This window comes from Pteropus vampyrus, unplaced genomic scaffold (genome assembly GCF_000151845.1).
Source record: "Pteropus vampyrus isolate Shadow unplaced genomic scaffold, Pvam_2.0 Scaffold18, whole genome shotgun sequence".
Classification (NCBI taxonomy): domain Eukaryota; kingdom Metazoa; phylum Chordata; class Mammalia; order Chiroptera; family Pteropodidae; genus Pteropus; species Pteropus vampyrus.
In genome coordinates this window covers 1,536,947-1,558,577 of record NW_011888799.1, presented here as the reverse complement: position 1 = coordinate 1,558,577, position 21,631 = coordinate 1,536,947, and the positions used below count along the sequence as shown (strand labels likewise).

General features: G+C 34.5%; 1 protein-coding gene and 1 pseudogene across 2 annotated transcripts in view; one reads left to right on the top strand and one right to left on the bottom strand.

Moving 5' to 3' along the window:
- The window catches only part of ZFAND3 (zinc finger AN1-type containing 3), a 332,486-nt gene that overhangs the window by 209,817 nt on the left and 101,038 nt on the right, over nt 1–21,631 (bottom strand). For both annotated transcript variants that reach the window (XM_011354552.2, XM_011354553.2), the window contains exon 2: nt 8,084–8,124. In XM_011354552.2, coding sequence (XP_011352854.1) covers nt 8,084–8,124 — 41 coding nt within the window. The remainder of the gene's footprint in view (nt 1–8,083; nt 8,125–21,631) is intronic.
- On the top strand, nt 15,710–15,828 carry LOC111736171 (annotated as a pseudogene).

Here is a 21,631-nt window from a genome sequence, read left to right as displayed (position 1 = left end):
GGAGTAATGTGTCTACAAGCCAAGGAATGCCAAGGAGAAGCATGGAATGGATTTTCTTTCAGAGCCTCCAGTATAAAGGAACCTTGCTTGCTGACACCTTGATGATGTTGAAATTGTGGTATAAAACCGACACCTAGATTTAGGACTTCTGGCCTCCAGAAATGTGAGAGAATAAACTGGTGTTTCAGCCACCAAATTTGTGGCAATTTATTATGGCAACTCTAGGAAACTAATACTAATAACATTATATACATTATAAAAATTATTATGGAAATTATTATAAAAATTAACAATACATAAACAATGATAAAAATAAATATAAGTAGAAATTCTAACATTTTCTCTCTATGCCTCAATAGATAATCCTGTGCACAATTTAGAGACCACAGCTTTAGACCAACATGTGGGGCAGAAATAAAGCCAAATGTTGAGTTAAACTATCTTAAAAGATCCAATGACTATTAAAAATTTCTTCCATTTCACCTAAAATTCTGACACAAGGTCACAATTGTTCTACTTACAGCCTAAAGAAGCTATCTTTCTGCTACTGAGAACACTGAGCATTTTGTTTCCCATTAGAAATGCAACAATTATTTCTGACATAATTTCCATAACATCATCATCTTCAACACCCTTATTCATTTATCTTAACTAGCATTAACACTTAGCTACACAATTTAAGAATGCTTATTAATAGGACGGCAAACTACTATAGACTAAAAGGTCAGAAAAGACTGCCAGAGTTCAGGTTTGCTAATTAGTTAAGGGCCTGCTGCCCTTGTACTGCTTTCATTTGAGAACAAGTAAGCTATCCCCCAACGAATAGAGTTTCTAATACAGGAAGTCTTAACATATTCAAATCAAACGTTGCGAGAGAAAACGCGCGCGCGAGCAAACACACATGATGTTGAAATTGTGGTATAAAACTCATACTTGAAAAGAACTTACATGTCCATCAACAGGGTACTAGATAAATTGGGGCATAGTATAATGAGGGTGACCAATAATTCATCAATCTACCTGAGACACACTGAAGAATACAAAAGGATGTTATTAATTTCACTGGTACAAAAAGCATAAACTGAGACTGTTCCAGGTAAATCAGGACCTTAATTATAATAGAAAATTATAAGTTAATATGAACTAGAGCAACATATGTCGAAATGACTGGTTTCTAAAAGCATCGTTAAAAAATAATGCAAGTTGTGGAATGAAGAGTGCAACATACCACTCAGACATTTTTAAAACTGAATCATATATTGTTTATATAAATGTCATTCATAATAAAAAGTATAAATACAAGTATAAGAAAGATAATGGTTGTCTCTGGGGTGAAAGGAAGATGATGGGGTAAAAGAAAACTATGAGATTTTAGTTCCATGTTAAAATACGTTATAAAGAAAAAAATGTTAGTATTTATTAATTCTGGGTTGGCTTGTGGATGTTTACTATATTAATCTCTGTAATATTCTGATTTTTCAGACACCCACAGCTGACATATACCCACCAATGAACACATAATGATAGAGATAATCGGATGAGCTGAACTATCTCAAGAAATACATAACCAATGTTGTGTTATACCTAAGAAATCTTTCTTGGACTTTCAGCTTTAAAGAAATCAGAGAGTCTACAACAGTAATCAAGTCAACAGAACTATAAAGATAGAAATAACCTATCCAAATGCTTCATTTTAAGAGCAGCAGCTGCTTTTTTCTGGGAAAAGGTGATTTGAAAAATCAAGGTATGACCAAAATACTGATTCTACTATCCTGCCCAAACCTTACCATGGTATGAAATAACTAATTGGAGGATTCTTAAACTATTTTCTTGATGGAGACAGGGTTCCCACAATTTCTAAAAGGAAACATATATAACAAGTACTTAAAATTTTCAGATTCACTGCTGCTCTTACTACAGATCCTCAAAACTCAGCTGTAACTTCTAAGGGAATAAAAGCAGAAAAGAGATTAGACTGTAACTCAAAACAGTAAGGAAGGGCTGCAGGTTCATGAGAAAATGTTTTAACTTACTTGCTATGAAATGGGAATTTGTTACTTTGTTCTGGAAGTTATCATAAAACTCAAGTCACCTTGAAGAAAAATGTTTGTATACTGGTTTACACCATTCTAGCCTATACTCGGCATTACTGTATTACTTATCTTAGATGTCGACATTTAGATTCCCTAAGCTGAAAGCTACAGCCAACTTTACTTTGCTCATTCCAGAAAGAAACTAATTAGTTCTGGAGTCTGTCAGACTTAAGTACAATGCACTTTTTAAATTTTTATAATTTTTACAATTACATTAATAGTAAAGTCTAAACATGTAAACAAAATCACATTTAATTAAAATATTCCTATTCTGAGATTACCGAAATTAAATTTTTCATGTACCTTCTTCCAGCTTTATCCCATGTATGTGTAGTCTAATTACAGGATACTTTGTAGTTATCTGAATCGGCATGAAATTAACCAGTATGTCATTTTTAAAAGGGGGGAAAAAATCCCAAACTAATGGCATATTAAGAGCATAAATTATGGAATTCTATTATTCAATTAACATTTTAAATTTAGGTAGAAAATCTGACAGCAATGAACAAGCTTGATAATTTTCAGACTGGATACAAAATATGCAGCAATGGATAAAATAAAATCATGCATTAATACTATTTCAATCCCTTATAGCCTCCCCTTGAAGTCCATTTTGAATTTAAAACATGAAATAATGACAATGAAATTACTATACAAAATAGTTTTCTCCCAGCTGACAAAGGCTAGTAACAGAAATATACTAATTATATTTTCTCCACTGTTAAATATCAGAACCCAGCATCTAATGTTATTCATTTGACTAGGTACTTGAAAGCAGATTCCTAGAAAACTAAATACACAGTTAGCCATAAAGTCATACCAGATATGCTTCCTATATGAATGTATAATTTTCTTTCTCTATTGCAATATTCTTCACTAATAATGAGGCACAAGAAATAACCATGAAATAAATGTAAACTTGCTTAACTATCTTCCCACAAAGAAATACATATTTGAAAATTTACATTGAAACTGATTTTCAGAAAATTAAATGTCACCATTAGCTTATAATTTCATAGATATTTTATATGAATTTTCAATGAATCTTCAACTGACAAGAGATTCCCTTACACTTTAGTTCTTTTAGTCTTGCCTCTTTCTATAAATCAACATAGCTTTAACTTTAAAAGTATTTTTTTATAGAAATTATTCTGTAAAAAGTGAGGGAAAAAAGCTTTTTGTACCGTGAATAAATCCAATTTTATGTGAATCATGGAATAGCACGTTTCTTAAAAGTTAGTCTTAAATGGAACAGTATGTTCAAACCAAGTCTACGGTTTAAAAGAAATTGCTTACTTAGATTTCTCAATGAAGTACCTTTGTCATAGTTTATAAATAATAAGATATTTTAGTGTTAGTTTTTCAAAGAAATTACTGAAAGTTATTAAAAATTAAATACATATAGATGTCTAAAGTCCAAAGGACCAAGTGGTTCTTTTTATACTGAACACATGTTAAGTTTCTCTTCTGATAATGTCATCAGTGCTACTCAAAGAAATCTTCCATTTCTTGGGACATATCTTCAGGCCAACTCCCTTATAAAGCATAAAGTGGTCTAGAGATTACAGCTACTCTTCCTAGTCACCACACTTCTCGGTCCCCTACAGCAAGTCTTTCTAAGGGTAGTAGGAAATAACACCACATTGCTAAAAAAGTTACTTCAGACAGTTCTTTAAAAATTTCTGCCTTGGTTTCTTCCCTACTTGGGATCATCTTGTTTGGTGTTTCTGTCATCCATACTTTTATTTAGCAAAACCATCCTGTGAAAAGTACTGTTTTAATGATAGCTGGGCTTCAATACAGTAGTACAGAAGGTCACTGTGAATTAGGTACTCAATGTCTCTAAATATCATAAGACCAGTTAGTTATCTAAAACTCACAAATTCATAAAGTGTGGTGGCATACAAACAGAAAATAATAACATAGGCAATATCATTTCTACCTTTGTAAGAGACAGGACTACCCTTTAGAGATGTTGTGTTTGACTTTTCATGTATATTTTAACACAGCAATAGGCAATTAGGTTTTAGTTCATGCTTTCACACAGAAAATCATGTTAGCAAAACTAGTCAAGAGTTCAGAAACAACAAAGGTCACAAGAAATCAAATGGTTAACACCTTGCCTAAAGACCAAAAGAAAATATGCCTTATTTTACAAAGAAAATTTGAGATCCCAAATAACTAAATGATTTTCCAGTGAATTTTTGCAATCTGATGGTTTTCAAACTTTTTAAACCATACCTAAGTAATATACCAGTAACATACATTTATATTACACAACCTATTACACATTATTTTCATTTATTTAAGTAATGCAAAGGTTTCACAAAACAATACCCTTAAAATTTGGGACACATTCTGATTATTTTTACTTAAATTTTTTAAAATGCTGATCAAGACGCATTAAACTGATTTCTTTACCCACTAATAAATCACAACATCCACAGTTTGAAAAACTGCATTAGAAAGTAGTGTTTCAACCATAACACAGTATCATGTTATGAAATTTTGTTGCTTTCTATTATAGATATTTACTGATTCTTTTAGTAAAGACACACACAACAATATAAAAATATTAAAAGAAAAGGACAGCATAACAGGTAGAACATTATCAAGGAGATAAAATGCCAAAACTAGATAAAAAAAAAATATCTTCTGATAGCTTTAAAAATCAGAAAATCTGCAAGATCAATTGATAAACTTATGTTTAAGAGTGTTTAAATACCATCGCTTTCAATAGTTCAGACATTCCAAAAGTTAAAATAAACTGCATACCTGTCAAGCAACTCCTTTCTTTAGCGATAATATAAAAATAATTAACATTCTTTATTGGGAAGGATGATACATCAACTCAAAGATGGAAGAATCCTTACCCAAACACTATAGGTGCTCACAGAATAGTCTCAGTCTTCAGAAAGAGAGAGATACCCAAATTTCTAAACAAATGTACAGAACTGTGATTTGAGGAAGGAAAATACAGAACATACGAAAGGAAGATTGAAGGGGAAGGTAAAAAAATAGCAAACACAGGCATTTCTTAAAAAATCATAAGTAAATCTTTCCTGTTTTCGTAAAAAAAAAAATTAAATAACCTTAGAAAAAGAGAATTCAGAAGAGCATTTTAAATCTATTGTACCTCAAATCATTACACTAGAGTCAAACATTTCTTGGTGCTTCCCCAAAAAACTTTCTTTATATGTTCTGGTGATCGTGGCATAGAAAATCTTGGATGATAGGGTTTTCAGGTCAAAGGCCCTTTAAGACTAAGAAAAGCATATTACACATTTGTGAAAAAATAACTCCAAATGGTCTTAAACTTCAGCCAACCCAAATCAGAGTTGTCAAAAAATAAAAGTAAAAATAATACCCTCCCATTTCAAAAAGAAAAGCCTTCAGGATAGCAAATTCAGCCAGTTTGGACACCCTTCTGTATACATGCCAATGGCTGATGCAGACATTTCTTATTCTAACAATACAGAGAAACACTATTATTTGATACATAATTTATCAGCAACTAACATTTCAATGGTTTTTTAGTAACTCTCACTTTCCAGATACTCATTTCGTTCCCTTCCTCTGACCTCAAACAGCCCAGAAATCTTTTTATTTTGTTTTTTTAAAAAGGGAAAAATATCTAAGTGATGATGGTAGTTATCAAAGGTGTGTGCTCATCATTTGGTAGAATATTTCTTCAGAAGTTATCAAAATGAACTTTAAACTAGCATTAACAGTTCCTAACCTAGTACCCTACTCTCTCAATAAGACTTTAAATGTACTTTTACTCATTTCATTCAATTTTATGTAAACAAATTATAACAAACTTACTTTTCACCACATAGATTTACTTTGAAAAAGTATCCCGAAAAATCTCTAAATAACCTAATGGTACACAATAGCGATTTTTAGTGATTCTTTTACCTTCTAAAAGTACACTGTACACTTTACAATATACTTTGAGTATTTAAAATCACAGTGGCCTTGGACAAAATAAAAATAATCTTCATGTTGTCTTGCACATCTCCTGCCTCTGCTGCAATAATGCATTTCTAACCTCTATATTTATACAGAAACAAAATCCACAAATATATCTTTAAAGTTCAATGACCTTTTATCTTTTGAATATCAAAAAGAACACCAAATGATTCAGCAAGCAGGATATTACTAGTCGTTCCTTTCAAATGATGTTGGGGAAATTGGGAATGCGGGGGTAAAGATAAAGAGGAAAGGAAGAGATAATGTGTTTTCTTTACATGCTTAAAAATATCATCTTAATGTTTTTAAAGCAAAAATGGTAAAGTTATGTAGAGAGTAATAAACACAAATCACTAGAGACAATAAATAACTATAACCACAGAAAATAAAACTGCAACAGTCCAAAGAAACACCAAGACATGGTCAAACTGTCCTCATTGGTATTTTTTTAAATTTTATATTTAGTTAGGAACATGAGAGTTCTTTTTGAGTGTTTGATGTGAGCTACCTTACTCAAAGGTGCCTGGTCTTCCCCCAAAGCCACACTTTACTAAAGTATAAGGAGGAGCTAGTTCTACATGGAGACAGTCAATCTAATATACATTTTGTCTCACTGCTACTTTCACCTTTACTTTATACTCTCATCAGTGAGGAAGCTTTTCTTCATGTAACTGTAGACATGCAGAGTAAGAAGCAGAAAACATTCAACATGGCAGAGATACTGCAGAAAGATGGATAAAAACCAAACTTACCAATATTTTTTCCTTTTAAAGACCCAAAGTATTTGACAAATTCTAAACTTTTAATATATACAAACTATTAGCTTCTGCAGTCTTCTCTACTCCTTCCCAATTATCCCTTGGTTTAGGCATAAATGTAAAGGTATAAAAAGCTTACACTATGATTATTTCCCTACTCAAATAGCATAATGAACAGAAGATGAAAACTGACAAAGATTCTCTCTGACCAAATTCTAGTCAGGCTCCTCTGAGCCCTCTTCTCAACTTTGGTCTCCTCCTTGGCCTATAAAAACTAGACTCTTAACACAATGATTTCGTCCACTCATTAAAAGATTTAAACAAACACTAACAGTTTCTAAAAGCTCAAGTCCCCAACCCTAGGTTGATTCTAGCCCCTTTTAAAATGTCTGCCTAGGAAAGCTTAAAACAGCCAAAAGAATTTAAGGTTTGTTGTAGACAACACCTGACTACTAGCCCCTGAGCACCCTATCTTAGAGCATTTACTAAAAAGAGTTTACAACTGTGAATCCTTCCTCTGTCCCTATATGTATCTCTTACAATTCAGGACTTTTTTTTTCCCTCAAGGGCATGAAAGCCATTCCTTAAAAATGTAATCATCAGGAAGGATAGGACCTCAGTCTCTGTAAGAGGACAAAACCTAACCTCCATGGTTGTCAGCTAAAATATATGGCCAGTCTTATCATCATTTACATTGACCAACCCTTTGTAATTTTTCACTTCCCTGACTCCATTGAGCTCCATTGAGCCAAGAGAGCAACCCCTGCCTACTTCTCCACTTTCCCTTTAAAATGTCCAGTCATTGCACAAATCAAAGTTGAGTTCAGTTCACACTGGACCCTTTTCCCTATTGTAGCAGTACATTACTGTTTAAAATCCGTCCTTACCTCTGTGGTGTCTGTTTATCTTAGACAAAAATGAAGTAATAAAAAAAGGAACATTAAACATACTTCAATCAGTAAAGACTTAGCTATTTTATGTAAGATCATTCAGATATAAAATTCTTTCAAACAAAACAAAACAAAAGACCTAAGGTTTCAACTTCATGAAGGAGTCATAATTCAAGGAGTCAACCAATCAGCATTTGGGGGCTGGAAAGGGCCCCTGACAAATCAAACCCAAGCCCTTTATTTACAAAGAAACAAAACCCCGTGCATAAACCCAAAGGAGGACCAAATGATTGAGATAGTCTTAAAAACCACTAATAGAAAAGAAACAAAAGTAAGTAAAAAATATAAAAAATCCTTTTTCTGCACTTACCAGCAAAGCATTTGGAACAGAGGTTCATAGTCTTGCTGGACCTGGGGCAAAAAAAAAAAGAAAAAAAGAAAGAAGAGCTAAAAATTCAGTATACTCTAGTTAAAACATAAAGATGTTTGAAAGGTAGGCAAAGAATTTCCAGGACAGGCAACTGAACTAATAAACTAATTGTTAAGTCTCTAACCAGCCACCCCTCCCCCACAACAAAACAAAAATAAAACATAATACTGTTATCTGTTGAGTTATTCAATACATTATTTTTTTGTGATTAACAGCTTAAGAAGATAACATGCAAGTCAATTTATCCCACGTGATTACCACATTCCCGCTGTTCACACTGGAACATATATATACCACGAAGTTAGCACTATAAACAACAAAAACTTTGTAAAGGCTGGCTTGCATTAATATACACACATATATTATACATGTATATGTTTACACACTCATTTATCTCTGTAACATTACTTTAACTTTTATCTCATCCTCTTTCCCCTCATTTCAGTCCTATATTTCATATACTGGTCACATTATGACCTTGTTTAAAATTTTTCCTTCAGATGTTCCCAAATTATTTTTCATGTCCTTTCCACTGTTAACAACATGGATGGGCACTTAACATACATTATCTTAATAATCTTTCCACAATCCCTAAGATGGGTATTACCATATTACTTTGCTTCTGAAATGCAATTTTTAAAACATCACATTAACATTTCTACAACGAGGAAACATACAATTGACTACAATGAATAATTTACTAAGGAAATGTTCCTACCACCTCCTCCAAAGGGTCTTAAATTGAGGGATCTTAGGAAATCAAGGACATACAGTCTCATCGCCATCTGACAGGTGAGCAGCTTGCCTGAGGTAACACAGTTGAGCTGCAGAGGAAGTATGTGACCTCAGTTCCGAGCTAACTCCAAAAGCCATCCTGCCATCCTTTGTTCACAATACAGCAAAGTGCCAGACACTGCACAGCAGCCCAGGTACAAGATGGCTGGCAATCAATAATAACTTGTCTGTTAAGTTCTTCTCATTGCCCTTTCCCTTCCTCATTTTCTCCAAAGGGGACTCATTCCTACAGCTTTCTTCCACAAGTCTCCTAGAATACTCTGTTGGATAAACTGACATATTTACAGCCTCATTCCTCAGCACCTCCCCTCCCAATATCTTAGTCTTTGCCCGGATCTGCTCCTACACATGGAATATGCCAACTTTCTTCTGTCCTCCTTAGTAAATTTTATAATTAATGAAAGCCTCCCTCAGGACATATTCCCTGAAGACTATGACTGTTTTCCAATGTACTGGAATACAAGACCTAACAGTTAATAACCGTCATAGGGTGACAAAATTTGGGAGGGGATGGTCATCACTTCTCTTCCCCAAAAGAGATGCTATGTTAACAGGTGGATCTTTCTTTAGGACTCTGCTTAAAATAAAGACACCAGAGACAGTAAGGAAATCTAAATATCAATAAATGCATGAAAATGAACATTTTTTACATGCCTGCTATGTGGTAAGCATAACCAGATGCCTTCAACCGTTTTTATGAAGTTAGGAAACAGAGGCTCTAACAGAGTATATACCTTGCCAAGATTACAGAACAAGAAAGTTGGATGAACCTGGTCTGCCTAACTCGAGATAAAGCCTGTGTTCTTTTCACCATGTCAAACTATGGCTTCTGCCTCCAATACTGAGGGGCAGTTTGGGAGAATGGTCCTACAACTAAAGATTTAATTGATGGTAATCAAGTCGGCTCCCTGAGAAAGTAAAGCCTTTAAATGGGAAGAAGCACAACTCTTGTCCTCCCCTCCAAATACATATACACACAGTGGGGAGCAACCCAAGGCTGCCCATCATTTCAGTTCTAACTCCCAAAAGTTCTGGGGATAAAGGAATTTCTTTGCTACTAGAACTACCCCCAGGAAGTAGGTCTCTTCCAGATGTGGTTGCTATCTCTTGTCCATGCAGTGCCATTAGAGCCAGGGGTCACTTATCACCTCTGCTGCTATTCAGAAGGACTCATGGAAAGCCTGCAGAGAACTGAGGGCAGCTCAGCACCAAGTGTGCTAGTACAAACATTTGTATTTTGCAAAGCTAGTAAGGAAAAAAAAAAAGGCAAAATAACATTTTTCTCTGCATCCCCTTAACTCTCTTCAGGTCGTTTATGTATTTAAAATACCTACTATACCTATATATTATCTAAATGACATCCATTCCACTTTCTGCTTAGGAATTTGTTAGCAACATGGTTATCGATCAGGTGATGAAATAATACAGCTACTGATATTAATCAAAACACAGATGTCAGAAATTTGAAATATTTTGGCTATAGAAATAATGGCCACTCTGGTAATGCCAACTTGGATCACATAGGTCAACAGTGAATTACTGAAAAACTGTCACAGACTTCTGAGAGTTTTGTTCCTTTCTCATGTCCAACATGTAAAATCTAAAGCATATCACAGGCATACAACTACCAACTACCCATGAAAACACAGTGTGATCAATATGCACAGTACTGGGACAGACAACAGAGTTCTCTGTGGCAGCAAACTTGAAAGGTATATAGGAGATCCCCACTGCTCTAGAGAAATTGCTGTTACTGAGATCTCCAATGGCTACCATGTTTCTAAAACCAAGGTTGAATGGGTTGAATAACGATGACCCAAAGATCAAATCCTAATCCCTGGAATTTCCTGGGGCGGGGGATGGGGGGGTGGGAGGGTCATTAAAAGTTTACCCTGTATTGTCCAGGTGGGACCTAAATGACATTACAAGTGTTTTGTGAAAGGGAAAATGGAGTTTGGAGAGACACAAAGAAGAGAAGGCAATCTGAAGATGAAGGTTGAGAATGGAGAAATATGGTCAGAAACCCAGGAATGCTGGGGCAGCTAGTGGAAGCTCGAAGAGGCAAGGAACAGATTCTTCCCTACAGCCCTGAAGAAGGAGGTCAGCTCTGCCAGATTTTAGACTTCCCGTCTCCAGAACATCAAGAGAACAAATTTCTACTGTTTCAAGCCATCAAATTCATGGTAATTTGTTACGGCAGCCTTGGAAAACTAATGCACAGAGTTATATCTTTGATTTCAACTTACTCCCTCTCTTACCAGCACTCAACCAGTTCTATCCTTCTTCCAACTTTCTCTACTTTTGCATTCTTGTCGCATAGATCCTAGATCAAATTTGCCCCTACTCTCCAGTTTTCCTCCCACCTAAGTGCTCCTTTAGCCACCTTTGTTTACTCCTCCACTGTCAAGAACCTTTATCTGGAGGTCCCAGGACTCAGTCCTCATTACCTCTACTTCTCACTTAGTGGTCTCATGTAGTTCCACAGTTCTAAATACTATATCTATACACTAAAGACTCACAAATGTTTGCTCTCATCCCAAACCTCTTTACACCTTGCTCCAAACTTATGTATCTGCCTATTTAACATCTCAACATGCAGCTCAGAGTCACTGTTTCAAACTAGAACTCTCAACATTCCCCCCGAACATACCTGATTCATTTTGTCCACCTTTGTAAATGGCAACACCTTCTTCCTAGATGCTCAAGTCAAAATCCTAGAAACCAATTTTGATTCCCATCTTTCCAAAAGTCTCTCATACACAATACTCAAGCAAGATCCACTGGCTCTGTTTACAAACAGGCCTTAAATCTATCTACTTCTCTCCTTTATCATTGCTTCTATTCTGGCAACCAATAACTCTCACTTTGTCCACTGCGAATGACTTTTTACTAGTCTCCCCATTCTCACTCTTGACCCTTTACAATGATTTTACACATAGCAGCCAGGGTGACCTTTTAAAAACAAGGTAGAAAATGCTATTTTCTTGCTTAACACCATTCAACAATTTCCTACTGCATTTACTATCAAATTCAAATTTCTTACCAAAGCATCAAACTCTCACCATGATCTGGCTCTACCTACCTGTCCTCTTCATTTCTTACCAATTTGCTCCAACAGCATTCCAACAACACTGGCTTTTTTTTTTTTTCTGTTCTAGATGTGCTGTAGAGCTCTTGCCAATGCTTTCCCTCTACCTTAAATCACTGTATGACTGGCTCTTTCTCGTCACTTAGGTCCTGACTGAAACCTCCTCAGTGGGCTTCACCTGACCACCCAATTTAATCCAGCCCTTCTTCCTATTTTTTTCACAACACATCATTCTTTCATATCTCACCAGTGACCTGTTTACTTGCTGACTCTCTCTCACCACTAGACAGTAAGGTCACAAGAGCAGGGACGTTCTTGGTAACTCCTGTTTAATACTTAATAGGCATCCAATAAATATTTGTTAAGTAAATAAATGAATCCTCTCTTAAAGGCATAAACCATGAAAAATCTAAGTAGATTTTTCAAAAATATTTTGTAAAGGTCATTCAAAAACCATCTAGAAGACGCGCCATCCACAATTCCTGTAGCTGTCAGCCTGTCATTTCTCAGGACCTCGGTCACACTGTACTACCTACAAATGGTAGATAATGACACCCAGGTAGATAATGTACCTGGCCATGATTTGTCACCCAGGATGTAAAAAGTGGCAGGCATTTTCAGAAGTTTCTTTCTAATGAGATGGAGTTAGAAAGAAACTGGCTTAATTCTTTTTCTTCTTTCAATAATGTTTAATGATATTTTCTGGTTTTGAGAATACATTTGTTCCCTTGCACAGAATTCAGAAAACAAACAGAAGTATTTAAGCAAAAACCAAATATCACTGATAATCCTACCCCCAAAATAAGAACTGTTAATATTCTGAAACAATTCTTTATCTTATGGACAGATATACAAAATTAAGAATTTATTATATATAACAGTATTGATTAAATTGCTGGTATGCTTACAGATGTGCAGTTTATTATGCTTTATAACATGTTATATGCTTTATGTTTTTTATGTGACATTTCACAGAAAAATGTATATAAAAACATGTAAATTTATTTTATACTTACATTTAATATTTCTCATGTCAGTATATGTTTTTCAAAAACATTTCTGTTGCTCTATAATATTCCATTTTATACTAATACTATAATTTGTTTAGTCACTCTCTTACTTTTGGATGTTTAACCTTTTTCCCAGATTTTTCTATTATAAATACTGCTATAATGAGCATTTGGAGACATAAATCTTTAGTCACAAATATTTAAATAACTTTCTTGAAAATTGATTCTGAGAAGAATTACTAGATGAAAAAGTATGATTCTGGTATTGCCAAATTACTTCCCATATAAGTTCTACCAATTTACACTCCCATCAAAAGCACTTTGAAAAATACTTTTTCAAAACACTCTCACTGATACTGAGTATTATCCCTTTCAAATCTTTGGTTGATGGGAGAAATGGTTATCTCATTTTAATCATATGTTTTCTTCAGAAATAACAGATTTTCCAATTTTGAGGGATATTTATTTTTAAATAAAGAATAATTAACCTTCCAGCTAATTCATCTTGGGGAATTAAAATAACATTCCTAATTTATGCGTATTATAGAAACATTTTATGTGTAATATTTTCTTGACATTTATATAATACTACTATCTCTCGTCATCCAGGAAAACACATGTGTGCCAGATCCCCCCAAAATATGTTAATATAAATGCGCAAATAAAAAACCCTGTCACTACCAATATTCCTCAACAACACTATTTTTGTCCAACACAGAGGAAGAAACTGAGGCACAAGAAAAATAAAAAAGACTCAAAAAGATAAACGACCTGTGTGCATAACTATGCCAAGCCCTTCCAGTCTGATGGTCCCTAAATTTCTATAGGTTAGGCATGGATCGTAAAACTGAAAAAAATAAGACTACAAAGAGATTTCCTTCTTAATAAAGAGAACCAATCAGTAAAAACCAACTAGTCACATTTCCTAATTCAATCCACTTTGATAATCCAAAGGAAGGAGGGAAGGAGAAGAAAAAAGAAAGAGAGGGAAGATTGATGGGGAAGGAAGAGAAAATGTTGGTGAAAAAAAAGAAAAAAGCAAACCCCAACATCTCCTCCTCTCTAAAAATCATTCTAGTTGCCTTAGAGGTAAGGCTAAATGATCGAAGACTAATAACATTCTGTGTGCCACCTCATACACTTAAGAGTCAGCTATCCACAACAGCTAGGAAGCAGCAAACAGCTCTACTTAACACTGTGCTCACCTCAAGCAAATAAGAAAAAAAAAAAAAAAAAAAGGTCAGTTCAAAGAAATGACATCCAAGCTGGCAATGACAAAGGAGGATTTCAACAGTGCATCCAGCCTGTGTGAGCTGTTACAAATCACTCTAAATCAGATGTCTACAAATTTTTTTTCTTAAGGAAATGTTACAATGGAAAAGATGGAGTGATTAGTTTCTACAATGTAGCAATATCAGTGGTGCTACTTTAAAAACTAATTTCAGTGTGACATTTTAAATTCCAATTGGGGTATTGTAATGAGAAGTGTCTTCACATTTTACACACAAATTCAAAGACAAGGACATAGCATATGTCTCTCACGTTTTTTTGTGCTTTAAATTCTTGCAGTAAAAAGATATATAGATGTAAGCAAGTCAATTATCATCTGTGGCCCTGTACACATTACTAAAAGCTTAGTCCAGCACTATCAAACAATTAAAACAAAGTGAGACATGGACATCAATAAACTAGTAAAAAGGAAAATAAAAATTAAAGCAGGAGAAAAGAAAATACAGTGAACAAAACTAAAAAGGCCAACTAATTTTTCCACATAGTAGAAACTCAATGACACTATCAACTCTAACACACAATGTATACAGTGAGTGCAGCTGTCTTGCCATATATGCACCAAAGTTCTTTAAAAAGAAGAAAATAATTTACAATTAAATCCTTACTTTTGAGCTAGGCACTAATAATTTTATACTAAATACGAACAGTGGAGGAAAGAGGGAGGGAGGGAGGGAGGGAGGGAGGGAGGAAGGAAGGAAGGAAGGAAGGAAGGAAGGGCAGGGCTTCCCAAAAACTTGGAAGTAAAAAAATTCAGGTTTGTATTCATGCCCAGGGGACTAGCCTGTGGGATTTCAAAAGAAGATCATGTCAAGGGAATCAAACACCCAGGGGCATCTATCTAATCAGAATTTGTGAAAGGAGTGAGACAGTAAAGTTCTCATCATTGGATAAAAACAATGAAGTCTGGAAGGACATCAGAAAACACTAGTGTTGGATGCTTTGCCAAGGTTTTTATACCAAATAAATTTTAAAGGGGGTAAAATATAGTTTTAAATGCAGATCTCAGATTTATTTCTAGAGTGTGTGATCTCATACAAGAGGTAGCTGCCACTGAAAAAGGCCTTTGGAGATCATTTAGAAAGCAATGCAATAAAAGCCTTGGAATGTTAGGGAGATCACAAATAGGATGGCACCTCTCCTAATGTTATATGAATGGGTTCCTGTGGCTTCAAATAAAATTTCTAGTGAGAGTAATATTTGCAGATTTTTTAAAGTGCTCTATTTCAGCTTGTAAGGAAGTGAATAACTGAAAATTGTAGTCAGTAACTTGAAACATGGTTTTAGTAACAAAGGTAGTGATGTCTGTGAAGATGTGGAGAGTTTGAATAAATGTTTCACTAAAATTTATACCAATTTCAAACTATACTACACACAGCTACAATAATGAACAGCCATGCCACCCTGAACAAGCCCAATCCTGTCTGATCGCGGAAGCTAAGCAGGGTTGGGCCTGGTTAGTACTCGGATGGGAGACCACCTTGGAAGACTAGGTGCTGTAGGGATTAAAAAAAAAAAAAAAAAAAAGACAAAGCTGCAATAACGAAAACAGTATGGTACTGGCGAAAACAAACATATATAGATCAATGGAATAAAATGGAGAGCCCAGAAATCAATCCTCACTTATATGGTCAATTAATCTATGACATAGGAGGCATGGCTATACAATGGGGTAAAGACAGTCTCTGCAGTAAGTGGTGTCGGGAAAATTACACAGACACATGTTAAAAAAATAAAATAAAACTGAACCACTTTCTTAAACCATATACAAAAATAAACTCAAAGTAAATTAAAAATTTAACTATAAGACCTGACTGAAACCATTAAAGCACTGGAAGAAAACACTAGCAGGAAACTCTTTGACAGTGCTCTTAGAAAATCTTTTTGAATATGTCTCCTTAGATAAGGGCAACAAAAGCAAATATTTACAAATGGAACTACATCAAACCAAAAAGGTTTTGCACGTAAATGAAACCATCAACAAAATGAAAAGACAACCTACTGAATGGGAGATGTTCACAAATGATACATCAGATAATATCCAAAATATATAAGGAACTCAATATCAACTTAACACCAAAAATAATACACTCCAATTAAAAACTGGGCAGAGGACCTGAACAGACATTTCTCCAAAGAAGACATAAAGATGGCCAGCAAATACATGAAAAGAGGCTCAAAATTACTAATCATCAAGGAAATGCAAATCAAAACCAAAATGAGATATTATCTTACACTTGTTAGAATGGCTATCATGAAAAAAAAAATCAACAAATATCTTACACTTGTTAGAATGGCTATCATGAAAAAAAAAATCAACAAATATGGAGAAAAGGGAACCCCTGGACACTCTTGGGATTGTAAACTGGTATAGCCACTATGGAAAACAGTATGGAGATTCCTCAAAAAATTAAAAGCAGAACTGTCATACAAGCCAGCAATTCCACTTCTGGGTATTATTTAGCCAAAGAAAACAAAACACTAATTCAAAAAGACATATGCATCCCTATATTCACTGCAACATTACTTACAATAGCCAAGACAGGGAAACAACCTAAGTGTCTGCCGACGGATGGATAAAGATGATGTGGTGTATATATACAATGGAATACTACATTGCCACAAAAAAGATAAAGCATTGCTATTTGGAACAACATGGATGGACCTGGAAGGTACATTAGAATAAAACTAATGCTCAACATTCACTTTTGTAGTAGGAAAAACAGCAGGAAAAAAGATTAAGTTCACTTCTGTCCAGTTACCTGAAGAAATTGTACACAGTTGATTATTAAATTTCTCACTTAAACTATTACCATCCACTTTATAAAAGTCGTTTTTAGAATTTTTCATCAATGGAAGGCACTTTCTGGAGTGATGAAAATGTTCTAAATTTTTATCTGGGTGACGATTACGTAGGTGTATACATTTGTTAAAATTCATTTTGTTATACACTTAAGATTATGCATTTTAGAATATATAAATTATAGCCCAATGAAGTATTATTGGAACAGAAAGTAAATTTTTAAAATTCTACACTATATTAGGTACTACTAGTGGTCCATTACAAAAGAAATTCTACATGTTGCCATGAAAACAATACACAAAAAATTTCCCATTTGTTATGAGAGCAAAAAATATGAGAATTAAGCTGAGAACAAAAGATCTAAGAGAGATAATGGTAAAGTATTCCCTGCCCTTATTTTTCTCCTGGCTAGCCATGGTATTGCCACAAATGGGTGGGAGTAAAGGAACCTACATTTATGGAGGTCAGAGTGATTTGTCCTGAATAGTGGTCAACATAAATTTAATGGCTAGGAAACTTCTGAAATGGGTTAATAATTATACCCCTTAAGAACCACTTCTTCTAAGGCAAAATACTGATCTATGCATTTTCTATCATCTTTGCGACCATCCTTATATAAAAACTACTGAAGAATTGCATATGCCTCTATCCTATCCAAGTGGCAAATACTCCACTTTATCCTGGTGAAGTGTGCATTTAATCTACTCTTATTAAGATAATTTAGGTTTGTAAGCAGAGGCATTCACTTATCCGTATTTATGGAAAATTAGATCAAACACAGGATAATTTTAATGAAAGATGAAAAGTAAACCAAAGCATTATTAGTAGATCTTTCTTTGTCAGAAAATGAGACATAAATCTGGGAAATGATATGGTTTTAAGAGTTCAAAATACAGGGTTAAACAGGCTAGCATCAGTAGCTGTATGGCTTGGGGGAAAAAACAAAAGCATGAATTATTTCTAGCAGCTGGAAAACATCCAAGTAAAAAGATCTAAAAGATGCAACATTTTGGTTCATGTCACTCAGGTGAGATGCAAGCATCAAAAGAACATTTATTTAATATAGAGGAAATAACAAAATCTAGCAATATATAAACACAAAAAAATTAAATGTGCAGGTTGTCACTAACATTGTATATCTTTTATACATCAAACACATCTTTCTTTTATTTAAATTCTAAATGTTTTATATATTATACATCTATTAAGATATTCTCAGAGGGTAGGTGAAAGGGTTGACATCATACCTACTTTGAATCTAAGTGAAAAATGGTTGAAAGGTGACAGCAGAAGAGAAACTGCTCTCTTTATTTCTAGTCTAATGCTCATTGAAAGAAAATAAGTTCAAAGTTCAAAATTTCCATTTTCTGACTAGTCACTCACTACAAAATACAAGAATGACTAAAGTCTGCAAAAGAAAATTCTCCACATAATCAATCTGAGCAGTTATAACCCTCCACCCAAGCAGGAAACTTAAGAGTACTTCTTTTCTGTCTCTGCTTCAATGAGACTTAATCTAAAGTATTCTTCTATAATCACCAGAGATTCCATTGCTTCTCTTTGTATCATATTTCATTGCCTCCCAACCCTCAAAATCATGAATTTCTAATGTCTTACTTTATAACCTTCCTACTGTTGTAAATGCCTTTATAATCTTGCCATCAGTTTAACAACACTAGCTTGTTCTACAGGGGTAGTGGTAACAGCAGTGACCTGGGAGGAAAAGGCCTGACTTGAATGTGCGACCTCTAGTTTGGGTTTTCTAACCCAATAAAATAAAGTGGGTTACTTAGACCAGTGACCTCTGACATTCTATGAATCTATGATTGCACAATAATATAATCATATATAATCTAATCAAAGGACTGCTAACTCTCCTTAGTTATTTCTAGGCTAAATATTCACTAAAGCCTTCTCATGGGGACTATTTCCTAATTTTTCAGTGTTCTCTCTCTGGAAAACTGTTCTGAGATCTTCAATGAATGCTTACACTGTGGTGGTCTAATACTAAATATGGTGAAGAGATGGCCCTGTGACTTCTTTAAGCACCATTCCAATTATATGACTTTTTATCCATGGTTTTAAATGCAAAGGCATCACTGACTAATATTTAATGGGTTTTCTTATTGCCTTGGGACTCTTTGTACTACCACTGGTACAAACCCAATCCTACTCCCATACTAAATTTCCACAGCTGTTTACGTTCCTTAAGAAATTATCTTGCCCTGATCCTGATGAATTTCATACCACTTATGTATATTCACCAACATTTTTAAACTACCAGATATTCTAAATTTTAATCCAGTTGTCTATAGCGCCACCTATCCCACCCAACTTGGTGTCATTCAAAAACTTAATGAGCATATTCTATGTGCCATCATCTAAGACTCTGGTGGAAATATTAAAAAGCTCAGGACCAATCGGACAAAATTCACCTTGGAGTCCATGACGACCCTGTCCACCCGGCCAATGCTGAGGACTGGTACTAAGCCATGGCTAATTGTTTTAGGAAGAGCTTGATAATCATGGGTCAGTCTACCTTCTTGGCCAAAGAACTTGCCACCTCTCACAAACATATGCTACCTAAACCATCATAAGAAAAACAAGATGAAAGGCTGTAATCTGGCAGAAAACAGACCCAAAATAACCTACCTACAGTACAATGCCTTAAGATGGTGAGTCTGCAGCAGCAGCATCTTCTTCAAAGATTAAAGCACATTTTTGCAAAATGTCACTCAACTGGTTATATTAACCTATGCACTTGAGACCTTCCATAAAACAGAATGACACGCTTGCAAAATGCTCTCCCAGCCAGCAGAGCTATTTTCCAGTACAGATGCTTATTTCCTCCTATTAGTTGAGCTGAATGATTATGAAGAACCAGTTGTTTTTTTGTTCCCAAATCTGTCTATGCCTTACAATTATGCCTATTCACTTGTTGCTGTGACCACAGTTTTTATTCTCTAAACCAGTAAGTGCAAAAAAAAAGCATTATTTCTATGAAGTCTATGCTGAATATTCTGAATAGACTAAAAGACATGTTGGTATTTAAAAAAAAAAAAAAAAAGGATACTGTCAGACTAGGCAAGACAACTGAGACTGAGGAACAAGTCATAAAAATCTAAAGAATGTCCTCAGATTGTTTGCCATGTCTTTAGATTCTCACTCCACTTAATGAGACCAAAATGAGATGTTAATTAATTAACAAACAGTTATTTGGGCATTGATATGCCAGTCACCAGCAAGATTAAATGAGTTAACCATTTTAAGCTAACATGTGTTTTACAATTACTAATTCATTACTATTGTTATCCACATTTTTACCCATGGTAAAACTGAGACACAGAGAAGTAACTTGCCTAAGTTCACATTCTAGTGACAGAGTGAGGGTTCCAGCCCAAAAGCCCAGTTCCAGAGGCCATATTCCCACTATGCTAAGCAATTGCAGATGATGTACTATACAGGAAAAAGTACACAGCTCTCAAATCAGTTGACTGATAAGCAATGAAAAGGTCTTAAACCTACCACAAACAAAACAAAAAAACAAAAAAACAAAAATTATATACATTTGTGTTTTAAATTAAACTAAAACATCCAAGTTATTTTTTAGGATCCCATGCTTTACCATATTTTTTTTTCACTTACCTATCAGTCAGTTTCATTAAAATAAGAGACTTCCGGTATACATTTCCCATGACATAGGGCAAGCCAGTCACAGCCAAAGTAATAAAGTAAATGGCTTCACATTAATTACTGATATTAATGACATACCATGTTCTCTTTTCCCAGGAAAAGAAAGAAAAGTATTTATAGTCTTAAAAGTAACATTGTGAGATTCTACCCATGATTAATCTGTATAATATAAGCAATTTTGGGAATGCACAGAGGACAACAAGCAACTCTACCAAAACTTTTTAAAAATGCAGAGAAAAAGAAGTGAACTAGAAATAAACATTCAGAAATAATTAAACCTGTTATTGGGGGTAAAATAGTTGATATATAAGTTTATTTACTATAGAAAAAGTCTTTCTTCTTACTGGATTCCATTAATTTTTTTATCTTGCTGAGTTGAGGGCTAAACCACAAACAAATATCAAAATCAACTTCTAAAACATAAAATCCATCTCCATACCTTACGTACTACCACAATAAATTCCTCTCTGAAACTATAAGTACAAACTACAGTATAACAAGTCAAAGAGACATCTGGAATATATTTATCCAAACATAGAAACCTAAGGAAGAAAACTGCAAATGCCTTTTCAACTGTACAACTAACAAAGTTATTTTTTAAAAGCATTCTATGTACCCTACCCCCATTTCGTAATTACTTCAAGCCATATGGATGCTGAAACCACTGGTGAAAGGTTACTGAAGAGCAAGATAGCATAATAGTCTCAGTGTCCTCCTACAAATTACTTACTACATATAAAAAGTCATACCTTTGGAATCTAGCAGTCAATATCTTAACCAGGTGGGTGATCAAATTTAGCTACACGAGAGAC